The sequence below is a fragment of the Rhamphochromis sp. 'chilingali' genome, assembly GCF_963969265.1.
Source record: "Rhamphochromis sp. 'chilingali' genome assembly, chromosome: 1".
Lineage (NCBI taxonomy): Eukaryota > Metazoa > Chordata > Actinopteri > Cichliformes > Cichlidae > Rhamphochromis > Rhamphochromis sp. 'chilingali'.
The window spans coordinates 24,091,779-24,105,167 of record NC_137929.1 but is presented as its reverse complement, the minus strand read 5'-3'; the positions used below and the strand labels follow the sequence as shown (position 1 = coordinate 24,105,167).

At 41.8% G+C, this 13,389-nt stretch overlaps 1 protein-coding gene and 1 long non-coding RNA gene across 5 annotated transcripts in view; both read right to left on the bottom strand.

Annotated features, from left to right (window-relative positions):
• LOC308394497 (uncharacterized protein) overlaps positions 1-9,762 on the bottom strand; it is a 25,902-nt gene extending 16,140 nt beyond the window's left edge. The window contains exons 1-3 of one of the 4 annotated variants that reach the window (XM_080878853.1): positions 9,513-9,762; positions 5,352-5,440; positions 5,190-5,261 (exon numbers count right to left, since the gene is read on the bottom strand). In XM_080878853.1, the coding sequence (XP_080734979.1) occupies positions 5,190-5,261; positions 5,352-5,386 (107 nt within the window). In that variant the 5' untranslated portion in view covers positions 5,387-5,440; positions 9,513-9,762. The remainder of the gene's footprint in view (positions 1-5,189; positions 5,262-5,351; positions 5,441-9,512) is intronic. The other 3 variants (XM_080878856.1, XM_080878854.1, XM_080878855.1) reach the window with 3 other exon arrangements.
• Positions 9,763-11,507: 1,745 nt separating this feature from the next.
• On the bottom strand, positions 11,508-12,789 carry LOC308395762. Its single transcript, XR_013971453.1, has 3 exons — positions 12,630-12,789; positions 12,398-12,461; positions 11,508-11,995 (listed from the first exon to the last, which is right to left on the bottom strand). It is a non-coding gene; the product is annotated as an uncharacterized lncRNA (long non-coding RNA).
• Between the last annotated feature and the right edge of the window lie 600 nt (positions 12,790-13,389).

The window sequence follows — 13,389 nt, the reverse complement described above, 5'->3', positions numbered from 1 at the left end:
CATGTGTCCACTGTACCATCTGGGAACTCTTCTTGTTTCGTAATAACACAAACACTAAATCCTCCTTCTCTGGTGCTGTTTTGTAGCAGTGTATACACCTGAGACTGTCACCTGTCTGTCCTGCACTCTCTCTCTCTCTGTTTCTTTCTCTCCGATTGTGGAATAAAAGTATGAACATGTATTTATAAGTTACACTTGTGTTTGAATCCTGCAGCTTATCACACATTTGATTTCCATGCGTGACAACTGCAAGTGTCCAGAGTGAGGACAGACTGAGGGACCCACTGCTGCACATCATGTGTGAGGCTTTGCACCCCTGATGATCCACCAGGACAAACTCAGCAGTGTGTGAGGAAGAGGAGGAGGAAGAGCCAGCAGCAGCTGACAGATGGAGAGAATAGACAGACTGTTTCCTGTTTGTGAAGGATTGCTAGGAAAGTTTAACATAACTGTCTGTCCTAAATCAGTCTTATTAGGTAATGTTCAAATAATGTTATCATCCCAGTGTTTTCAGTGTGGGAGAAAGTACTCAGGGCCTTCAAGTTACACACTATGAAAGGCAGCAACAAGTTTAATATTCAGAAACCTAAAGTATGTATCAGCAGCAGAATGGAGCTAAAAATAAATGTTTGTTTCAGTTCTATGAAGCTTTGAGTATTTTGGATTAGTAGCACTGCTGTGTTTGTTGCATCATATTGCTGTAATTGTTTATATGCTTTATATATTCTGAGCTAAGTTGATCTATAGTGTTACATCATATTCTATAAGGATGTTATGTGTTTGTTTACTTTCTGCCCAGTTTGACCCATTTAGCAGAAGTCAGCCTGTTTAAGGCTCTGATATCTGTTCTGTATGACTTGCAGTGTGTTCACACCGAACGCGATGGACGCGAATAGAGCGTCAGGTTTACATGTAAAGTCAATGGAAAGGCGCGATGACACGCGATTGCGGGTCCCGCGAAAATGCCAAAACGCGTGAAACTCGCGTCAGTGTAGCGCGTCTGGCGCGTTTGACGCGCGAGTAAAACCACGCGCGTGAGTTTTTGTGTTGCATTTTGTGCATACGCGCGTTTGCAAGTGTTTTGGAGTTTGCAAGTGCTTTGTCTCTAGGGGCCACCGTAAGTATGACCCTTAAGGTAAGCGCGTCATGGACAAAAGTAAAACAGTATGTTGGATGTGCCACGCAATGCTCAATTACATGGGTGGGAACTATTGTGTTAGCGCAGTTAGCCCCACGGTAGCTCGTTAACGGAGATTTGCAGTGTTGTGGCGTTAACGTCATTTCAATGAGATTAACGCTGACAGCACTAGTGGGAACACAATGAATATGACTGCACATTTACACCGACATCATCCTAGTGCAAAGACAAGTGGAAGCAGACAAAAACAACAAGCACGCATGCTACAAACTTTACCCGAGTCATTAGCACATGATTCTCCTTATGGGGACCTGATATGTTTAATATGCTGCTGAGAGTATAGCCCAGAAGAAGCGTATAGTATAGCTTTTATTTAGGAAAGAGACATTTCTCTGTAATAAACTCTCTTTTCCAAAGATGAGTGATTTCTCGATCAGATAGATTTATTTTTTTATTACTTTGTTGTTTCGGCAACATTAAATTTAAAAACTGTACTTTTGAGTTAAAATATATATTTATAATTTTAATAAATGACAAATTAAAAAGGCATGAACATTTTTTTCTATCGAAAAAATATCGAACCGAATTGTGAATTTTGTGTATCGTTGCACCCCTAAAATATATATTTTTTTCTTTTTTTGAAGCTTTGTAAAAGCCCGAAAGACGCAGAGATACGTAGTAGGGTTAAAGAGCGTAATAACTGACTGAAACGGAAGACGGCAGCACTGCATGTACATGCATGTACAAGCCGCTGATAAACACCAAAGAAGAAGAAACAGTGTCCGGCATTGTATCTGGTTTCTGGTACAGATCGGGTAGTGGCAGGGCCACATCCTTCAGAGATTTAAGAAAGAATTTAGACAGTTTTTAACTCAGTAATGCTGCAGTGTTCGTTTGACTTTGGGACCTGAAGTGACGGAGTTTAGGACCCAGATTACTCCCAGATTTAAGAGCGCCTTAGTCCAACAAATATGGCAATAACGAGGGCCCGCTTGCTTTTTCTACAAAAAAAATGTGCTTTGTTGTGTATCTGACGGACAAACACCAAACCAGCTCCACATTACTGAAGTGGAACCATTTTTACAAACTAATTCTGGTTCATCTGTTTCACTCAACGATCCGCTTTCTCCCTTCTCATTCTCTGTTGCCGCCATGCTTTTTCGGCCATGTGCGTATGAAAACAAAGGCACTGCGCATGCGTGTTTTACCCATATTCTATCGCAATAGTCCATTTTCTTATCGTTGCCTAACATTGTACCGGTATTACCGTGAACGGTATAATATGGCCCAGCCCTAGTGGCAAGCATGCAGGCTTGCCACTAGGGCAGGGCCGGCCCGTGGCATAGGCCGTATAGGCAAATGCTAAGGGCGCCGTCCATCAGGGGGCGCCACGCCAGTGCCACAAATGTTGAAAAAAAAAAAAATTGGTACTATTATTTCTAAATACAAAAAAATAATCCCACGTTAATTAAAATGTAAAGTAAAGCTTATTTAATAGAAATATTATTTGTTTTTGTTTTTTTGTTTTTTTTGTCCCGTTTGGATCTATAGCCATCAGAATTGTTGTCTTAAGGCCAAGAAAGATGCCAAGCGGATTTATTTTACCAAGTGGAACATCATGGCCTTGCCATATTGGTCCATTTGATTGACCTTAAAATAAATTCATAATTATAATAATTTTCAGTTGCTACAAACGGGACAGACATGACTGTGGGATAGGACAGGGAGAAAGAATGAAAGAAAGAGAGGGAGAGAAAGAAAACCAAAGGGGAGAAGAGACGGTGAGAAGGGGGGGAAGAGAGAAAAAAAAACAAACAAAAAAAACAAAACACCTGGGTCACCTGTATGGAGAAAAAAAAAAACAGAAGAGAAAGCAAACAACAAGGAGCAACATAATAAGAAAAAAAAAAAAGCACCATCACAATAAACTAGCTAGTAGTAGATATCAGTAGATACTAAATAATAAACGATATTGTGCAGCACGCAAGATAGACAGCGCACAATGTGCTTTGGGGCAGCAGCCAAGAAAGCTGTAGTCCGCGTCTGTGAATACCCATGTGTACACCTGTGTGCATACCTGTGTGGGTCAGCATGCTTGTATTCCAAAGGTTTCTCCATGTAATGATCTGCTACGGAGTGTGGGGAGCCACAGCCCTGTCCTCTATGGTATGAAACCGGTATGGAGGAGATCAAAACTCCAGACATCCAGAGGCCCCCAGAACACAAGAGACCAAGGAAGACCCACAGAGGGGCAGCCGCGCCACTGTCCCAGAAAGAGCTGAGGAGAGTCCCAGATGAGGGCTCATTCAGCAGCCGCGGAGCAGAAGCCAGGGGGAGTTGCAGTGACGCGCCCGTGAGCTCCGCCGGCAGCCAGCTGTGCCTGAGTGACCGAGCCCCAGGCCGAGAGGCCGGGGGCACCCCACCTCCGAAGTGGCCCGAGCGAGCCCCAATAAGCGGCCGCCAAGGAGTGAGCCGGTGTGTACCCGGACGCCCACCCCCAGACACAAAGAACCACCAACGCACCGACACCTGAGGGAGTCCGCCACCGGCAGGGGAAGTTGTGGTGGGTGGAGATAGGCCTCCAAACCTTGGAGGGCCTGAGATGTCCCCAGAGAGGTGGCGACTGATACCCAACCTGACATATAGACACAGACATACAGGCACACACAGACACAAACATCCATTCCCACCTTCATGCTCTCATATGCACTTACTCCACACTCAACCGACGTGGAGACAGACATAAAGAGACGCTGTACACACGATCACACTCCCCAAGCGTACTCTACGAACCGGGTCTAGGTACCCTTGCCCCTGGAGGGGGGGATTGCACCCAGACCCAGGTGGTGTTACCCTTTTCCCTGCGGTGGGGAGAGGCAGACCGCCCCGACTCCGCAGCAGCAGGGAGGCCCCACACCCCAGACCGCAGTCGGACGGCCAACTCCTCCTAGCCCCCCCGCTCTAGCAGGCCGCAGAGAACGGGGGTGAGAGAAGACTCCAAACCTCCCTCCACCCGCTCATTGTAGTGTTGATGCATGTGTGTTCTAAGGTGCAATTAAAACCCAGGAGGGCATGGAGCTATTTGTTACAACATTACACCCCCCCCCCCCCCCCCCCCGCCCCCTCCCCGCACGGTGCGCCCCCTCCCTTCCCGTATCATGGTTCCTTTTGGACGTCACCACATCAAAAAATCAACACAAGATGTCAAAAAGGCCAAAACTGTCAGGTGCCCAGGGAAGAAAAAAAAAGAGAAAAGAAGAGGAGGAGAAACAAGAAAAAGACAGAGGTAGGTAACGTTAGCCTACATGAAATTATTTGTCTGAATGTGATAGTAACCTAAATTTTTAGCATTAAGCTAATGTTACATGATTCGCTAATTGCTAATCAATAAATAGCTAGTTAACTGTTTTAACGTCAGTTAATATTGTGGAGGGGGCTAAATTGTTATGGAAAATAATAATGTAACGTTAAGTAATTACAGTACTCCCACCTTTCCCACCATTCCTCATTTGTATTCATCTTTTAAGCAGGTGTTTTTTGTTTACATTGTTATTGCCTTCTGGTTAGCTAACGTTTACCCTGCAGGTAATAGTCACTTTTCCACCCCTGTATATATTATAGTTGTAAGTCTAGTTGTTAAAGTGCACATCATTAATGTTAATTAAGCAATATCACATAAGAGGGAATGCTGTTTTTTAATATGAGCACTGCTGTGATTCGGTCAAAGATAATCATAACATAACATTCTCATATGATATTATACTGTTACTTTGCATTCTGCTATTCAGCATTTTACTGTAATGATGGTAATAAATTGAATCTAATCTAATTTGCATATCAGTTAACATCATACATATATCTCTTTGGTTTTTCATTTATATTATATCATTTCATTTTATTCCTGGAATCATATGTTTTTATTATTAGACTTTAATACTCAGTGGTGTCACATACTCCTCTCTTCAGATGCACTGTTGAAGTTTCTAAATCCCACCCCTGGGCCATCTACCACATCTACCGCTGCTGCCTCCACTTCAGCAGCACAACCCACCAGTGATGCAGCATCAGCAGCACAACCCAGCCATGATGCAGCAGCATCAAGCGGTCTTCCTGTTGCCTCCACCTCAGCAGCACAACCCACCAGTTTTGCAGCATCAGCAGCACAACCCAGCCATGATGCAGCAGCATCAAGCGGTGTTCCTGTTGCCTCCACCTCAGCAGCACAACCCAGCAGTGATGCAGCAGCATCAAGCGGTCTTCCTGCTGCACCAATAGACCCTGCTGACTGGCCTTCTGCTTTAACTGAAAAGGTACGAACAGAGTTAGTTCACAGAGGTCCATTTGTAATTGATAGTGACTTCACATTCCCGAAACAGAAAGACGGGCGAAGGTGTCAGCATGATTATTTTAACAGACTCTTAATCAATGGGGAAAAGGTGAGAAGAACCTGGCTTATGTATTCGAAAAAAGAGGATAGCTTGCACTGCTTCTGCTGCAAAATGTTTTCCAAGAGAGATTACAAACTGAGTAGGGAAGGTCTGAAGGACTGGAAAAATGCAAGCCACTTGCTCAAGGTCCATGAGTAGGGATGGGTACCGGTGTCCGGTACGGTAGTAACCAGACCGAAAAGCAGCGCACATTTCGGTGCTTTTTTTCCCTGAGCTGTGATACACTTTAGATTCTAGCCAATCATTTTACGTTTCCGAGGATAGTAGGCGGGGCCAGGTACGTACGTTCTTTTAGAGCAGAGCTACAGATTAAAAATGCCCAAGACAAAGCGGTCAAAAGTCTGGCTGTACTTCACAGCAAAATATGCAAACTCAGCAGCCTGCAACAAGTGCTTTAAGCTGATACTGTGATACTGTCAAAGGAGGTAAACAAATCCGATGAAACACCTGGCGATGCATAGCGGGGGTTTTTTAAAGCCGAGAAATGCGCCGTATTTGATAGCTTGCTGCGAGACCTCACACCGTGCACATCTACTACGGGTGGGTTGCCAGTTATCGGACCCGGAGCAATATCCCCCAAAAACCCGAAGAGGACAGTCCTGGCCCCTAGCCCTGCCAGTGTAGCAGAAATGATGACGGATGATGACGGCAGCAGCAGCCGTTCTTCTCTGCGTGAGTAGTTTAATGTTGTTCGTGTGTAATTTACTTTGAGTAGGCTAACCACGTTATTACATTAATGCATGTAAGGTGAACTAGCAAACATCATCATAGCTACATGCGGCTGTCCTCTTGTTTGATGGCAGATACTCCCTTCACCCTTGCCAAAAAGGCTAAAATGACCAAAGAAAAAGTGGAAAACAGCTAAACATGAGAGGTTTTTGGACAAAGTTTGTGTTTTTTCCATTGTTTAAGCACTGCTTCCAGCCAAGAGTGATACCATATATGCCCCATAGCTGCAGAAAAGGCTAACATTGTTATCTTTTTACAAAAAACAGCTGAACATGAGAGGTTTTTGGACCAATTTTGTGTTCTCCATTCTTTAAGCACCGGTTTGAGCACCGTTTAAGCACCGGCACCGTTTCAAAAGTACCGGTTTGGCACCGGTATCGGATAAAACCTAAACGATACCCATCCCTATCCATGAGGATAGCCAGGAGCATAATGCTCACATGGCAACATGGAAGGACTTGGAGGTCTGTTTTGCGAAAGGACTCACAATAGATAAACAAGAGATGGCACTTGCTGAGGCTGAGAGAAAAAGGTGGCGTGAAGTTCTACATCGTTTGGTGGCAATAATTCAGTCCTTAGCTGAAAGAAACATGGCTTTCAGGGGGTCCACAGACACATTAAATAAACCAGACAATGGCAATTTTCTGAAAGAAGTGGAGCTTATGGCCAAATTTGATCCAGTGATGAAGCAGCATGTCAGTAGAGTAGAAAGTGGAGCTGGCAGTCACATACATTATCTGGGAAAAACAATCCAAAATGAACTGATTGACACCATCAGTTCAAGAATAATAAAACGCATTGTGGAAGATATCAAAACATCAAAGTATTTCTCCATCATTTTAGATTGCACACCTGATCCGAGTCATAAGGAACAGCTCTCTGTCATAGTCAGGATAGTGTCACAAGAAGGCATACCACAAGTTAAAGAGCATTTCCTGGGCTTTCTTGTTGCAGAGGAATCAACAGGAGATCATTTGTCAACTCTCATGCTAAAACGGATAGAGGAGCTTAACATTCCTTTTGAAGACTGCAGAGGACAGTCCTATGACAATGGGGCCAACATGAAGGGAAAAAATAAAGGTGTTCAGGCAAGGTTGCTTCAGCTAAACTCAAGAGCTTTTTTGGTCCCATGTGGTGCCCACACTTTAAATCTGGTAGTAGCTGATGCTGCAAAAAGCTCACCAGATGCCCTTGGCTACTTTGGGCATTTAGCAAAATTATTCAAGCTCTTCTCAGCCTCCACCCATAGGTGGGGTGTTCTCTTGAAACATGTGAAAACCACCTTGAAATCATGGGCTGAGACCAGATGGGAAAGCAGGATAAAAAGCATTGAGGCAGTCAGATATCAGGCTCGGCAAGTCAGAGAGGCTCTTCTGGAGGTGAGGGAAACGGCTACAGACCCTGTGGTCAGAGTTGAAGCCCAGTCTTTGGCTGAGGAGATTGGATCCTATCGTTTTTGCATTTGTACAGCCATCTGGTATGACATTCTCAGCAAGATCCAGTATGTGAGTAAACTCATGCAGTCGCCCTCCATGCAGCTAGATGTGGCTGTCGACTTGCTGAAGAAAACCAAAGATTCCCTCACCAGCTACAGAAACACTGGATTTTCTGATGCACAGACAACGGCAAAGGAGATGTGTGAAGAAATGAATGTGGAGGCTGAACTCAAACAAAAGCGATTGAGAACCACCAAAAGGCACTTCGGTTATGAGTCTCCAGATGAGCCCATACAAGATGCACTTAAAAAAATGGAAACCACATTTTTTAATGTGGTAGTGGATACAGCCATCTCTTCACTTGATGAGAGATTTCAGAACCTTGGAGAGGTGAATGACAAGTTTGGAGTACTCCTCAATTTCCACAACTTACAAAAAGAAGAGCTGCTACAGCAGTGCCAAACACTGAGTACTACTCTGACCCATGACAGCCAGCCGGACATTAATGGCACAGAACTTGCAATGGAAATGCAGAATTTCCCACCATTGCCATCAAAGAACATGACAAACATGGAACTCTTGACCTTCCTGCATGAGAAGAAGCTGGCAGAAATTTACCCCAACATGTGGGTTGCTCTGAGAATCTTTGCCACTCTTCCTGTTACAGTGGCTGCTGCTGAAAGAAGCTTCTCTAAGCTCAAACTCATTAAAACCTACCTGAGATATACTATGATGCAAGAATGTCTCAGTGGACTTTCCATCATAAGCATAAATCATGTGGTCTCAAATCAGTTGTCATATGATGATGTTGTAGATGACTTTGCTGCAAGAAAGACTAGGAGAGTAAGGCTGTAGCAGGTCATGTGAGGTTGATGAGGGGGTGGTGTACAGTAATTTGTAAGTCATTCTAGTTAATGCAGTATTAAAAAGCACAACTAGAGAACTCTGTAGGATCCCCTTTTTTGTAATATAGTTGTTAAAGTCATACTGGTTTATTTAATATCTTGTTTTGTGCAGTGCCTTATTTATATTGTATTTTTGATTTATTTTATCCAACTTGTTGACACGTTTTATTGTGTTTATGTATGTAAAATTTATTGTATTTCATATATTCATTTTTTGTATTCATTTATTTATTCATATATTTTTTTATCTTGTTAATTATTCTGATTGTGAATTTGCTTTCTTTAAGTAAAAAAAAAAAAGGTCAAAGACAAAGCTAATCGGTTTCTTGTGAGTACATACACTACACTGCCGATGTAGGGGGGCGCCACCTAAAATCTTGCCTAGGGCGCCAGATTGGTTAGGGCCGGGCCTGCACTAGGGCAAACTATGGCATGCAGGCTTTCACATTTCACACCATTCGAAGACAAATATAACGTCGCAGAACACTCCAGCTCACATGTTAGTCTGCTCCAAGCATTCCCACAAAGGTCAGTGTTTTGTAGTAGTTAATATGTCATTTTTCATAACATAATTGTCCACTAAAGGCTGATTGCCCTCCCCCAGGCTTGTACCCGTGGCTTCATGTCCTGGGGTGGGGGTTGGTTGTTCTCCTCCCCTGCACTCCATCCTTTTGTTCATATTCCAAGATTATTTTTGCTATATGTATTCTTACCTCCTAGCAACCGCCATATTATAATATTGCAAGCAATCACAAACTCTACAGTCTCCCTGACGTCAATGTATAGTAAGCAATCTATTATTCTCACCAGAGAAAAACATAAACTAAAACCACATCAAAGTTAGCTCCGTGCTTACCTTTAGATGAGCCCACAAACAAGAGAACTCTGTGATTAAGCTAGAAGCCTTTCCAAACACAGTTAACAGATCCAGCTACAATCCAAGAGACAGCGGTGCAGATATCGATTGAAAAGTAGGTAGTTGTATATGATCCTGTAGGTTTACTACTTTACTCCCGTTTCACGAAAAAGCAGCTCTCTCTGCTCGAGTCCTCTCCAGCGCATACACTTTGCTCCGCCCCCTTTACCCAGATCTGCAGCGATTTGTTGCTGTGCGGTCACGTGACTCAGCTGCACAACGTAATCACGTGGTGTGTTATTTCAAAATTAGCGCGCTTCGGGATTGACGGCAGGCCGCAATGCATTGTGGGTAGTGATGTGCGATACTGCATATTTTGGTATCGATCTTCTGCTTTTCTTTTCATTCCAATTAAAATTATTACACTCTTGGAAATGATGATAATAATATTTCCACTGTGGGATTTCTATGCATCAGAAGTAACACTTCTACATGCTGTTAATAAATATCACTGTACCTGTCTGTGTAGGTTCTCAGTCATCCAGGTCATCGTAGTCAAAGGAGCTTGCAAAGAAAACCGTCTGGACTTCTTTAAGTTACTTGAAGACGTTTCACCTCTCATCCGAGAAGCTTCTTCAGTTCTAAGGTCAAATGGTGGAGAGTCCCAGATATAAACCTAGTGGGAGTTTCCCCCCACAGAGGGACAAAAGGACCCCCTGATGATCCTCTAATCGCCTGAGCCAAGGTGTGAAACTGGGTGTGGGTCCCAACCAGTCAGAGTTTCGGGTGAGTTCATTGTGAAACCTGGCCCCACCTTATCATGCGAATTCCTGAGATCAGATGGCCCAGGATGTGAGTGGGCGTTAAGGCGTCTGGGAAGGGATCTCAAAACTGGATTATAGATGGCAGAGAGTTGGTGTCGTAAACCCCCGCCTCTGTTCAAAGATGGTCGCTCACAGTGGACATAGATGGCTTCTTTCACTCCTCTTTCAAACCATCTGTCCTCTCTGTCCAAAATGTGAACATTGGCATCTTCGAGGATGGACAGAGATGGACATTTTGGACAGAGAGGACAGATGGTTTTGCATGTTTCCCTACTGTAGGGGTCTCTGCAAGCATACAGAGGGGGTACTCTGAGAGGGTCCAAGATGACAACTTTGGAATTCTACTAGAAACAGTCGATCATATTTGTTGTCAAAGCTGAATTCAGGTTAAACTACGCTAAATTAGCGTTTTTAGCTAACAGCTACAATAAGCATAAAAGTTACCTTACGGCTATCATTAGTTAACATGACGCTTGTTCTTATACATGTAATACATTTATTACCAACTTGAGAGTTCATCCGCTGGTCATTCGACATGACGAATGACTTCTGAAGTCTTAACTCAGCTCAAGACGCTGTAGATTCCCGTCGGTAACACTTTCGGTCCGCTAGTAAAACGTAGTTCTATTAATCTGCGCTTGAACCGGAACCGGATGTAAGTTCCAAAAAACTGAATTTTGGAACTGAAATTGAATTGTAGAACTGAAACTGAATGGTGAGAAGTGAAACTGAAATTATTCGAGAGCTGAATTTTTAAAGGATAAAATGCAGTTTCAAAGCAAATCAATTCATTTTCAAAATATAAAATTCAATTTCAATTTAGTGATGATCATTTTCAAACCATAAATTCAATTTCAAATTAGACTAATTCAAATTCAGTTTTCAAGAGCATTTATTCAAGTTACAATTCAGATTCAATCTGAGCAATTCAAATTCAAATTTAACTTATTCAAATTCAGTTTCTGATGGCACAGATTTCTGCCCATACAACTTGTTCATTGCAAGTCTGCAGTATTAAGAATAACTTGATATTTCTGACTGTACAATACTAATTGTTTACCTACTAACAAACATTTCAAGTTCAACAAATGAAAAAACTATTTGTGGTAACCTGAATATGATTAAAAATAATTAACAACACTTTGTAGTGATGTTAAAATCAGCCCAACTTTTATTTTCAAATGCAAAAAAGTATAACAGCCAACATACTGGACACTGTTCTCTTGAACAACAAACAATTATATTGCCATCACTGTTATAATCTTACAATGAAACAAAGTCTCAGATTTAATTATTAAGAAAATAAGTTTAGACCTACCACAAGTTTGTTTTGTACATACATTACTTATATAATCAAAATAAAATATTTATTTTTCTGTCACAAGTGCAGTCTCTAATTTAAACAACACATTTGTTTTCCATTCCAACACAGGAGCTGGAATGTTGTATTATTTTAAGGATGGCTTGTTTCCAGTCCAGGCATTACTGCCTGAATGACTATCATGGATCGAGGTGATCCAAATGTAGGAGAAAGTCTTTAACTTCCCTTAAGTACAGTGGCAGTGGATGTGGGTTGGAGATGCAATGAGCTTGAACCTGCAGGCGACCATCTTCACTGACCACACCATCTGTGATGGAGGACTCATCTCTCCTGGTGTCCTGCAAGCAAACAATCATATTTTTTGGAACATGAACTTAATTGCTTTCTTAAAAGATTTTTTTTACCCTGCATTTGGTATAGAACAGACTCAAACTTAGACAATCTCAGGCTCCCTCCCCACCGGGGAGGTGACATTCAATGTCCCACTTGTCAGTCTGGATAGCCGTGACCACCACCCAACATACAATAATGTCATGAAAGCATCATTTTAAAAAGGGTTATGCAAACATGGCTAATAACTTTTATTCTAATGATGTGCAAAATGATTTGGGCACAAAACAAAGTTTGCTGTTAGAAAACCTGCAGACTTCACTAAATACAGTGTAGACCCTCTAAACTAAGTTTGGGGGATGTGATCTTTCAAGAAATGCAGACCAAACTGTTGTTGTTTGTTTACTTACACAGTATGTCTTGTAGAATTAACTGGAGTCAACAGCAACAGCATAGTGCAGTCATATCTCAAGTCTAATAACAGAAGACAGGAAAAGATTAGTGAAGAAACAACTTCCTCAAACCAAAGCACAAATAAAACAATAAGTAAAACAGGCTGATCTAAAGTATGATTAAAGTTCAGCCTGATTACTATAAATGTCAATGACAATTGCTAATATATTGGAAAACCAAAACACTTACCACTGAGTTGATGTCTTTCTGTCCAACAGCAGGAGTGCTGGTCCCGAAACTCAAAGACAGTAAGAAGCAAGCAGAGGGAGAAAGAACAGAACATTTTTTAGAACCTGATTTGATCCTTAATGGCTGTGCAGTCATAATAACTTACAAGACAGAAGGTCAATGTAGACCACATACAAACAAATTAAACTAACACATATAGTATTAAAAACACCATCTACTACTGTGTCTGAATGTGTGGTATTGGCACTGTCAGTTTAGGCCTAAAAATGTATGTGTTTTAAAAAAAGACCACCTAATTTAAATATAATCATTACATGCTTGTTAAAAGTTAACTTCCAATATATAAAGTTTCTAATAAGCAAAATGACCAGATCTAACATATGGCAGGGTTTATATGTAACATAATGTTTCTTATGATTCAACTGTGGAATTTAACTTAATTCTTTAGAAGGACAAGCTATGTTACTTTATTCTCAAGTATAAAGCCAACCTAGACTTTAACCATTTAACAGGCCACTAATCTGGATTATAGCTTTCACAACAAAACCTGTTTTTAAACACATTTTTTTAACAAAATAAATACTATTGTTATTATTATTATTTAAAATGTAATTAAACAGAAAAGTGGTTAAATACAAAAGCAGTTTGCTTATGTTGTTAAAGAAAGGCTAGATTTGACATTAATAGATGCCACAGATGTTCAAAAGCTGCCTCAAAGCATTAAAAAAAATAGATGTCTCCAAAAACGTCGGAGCATTTT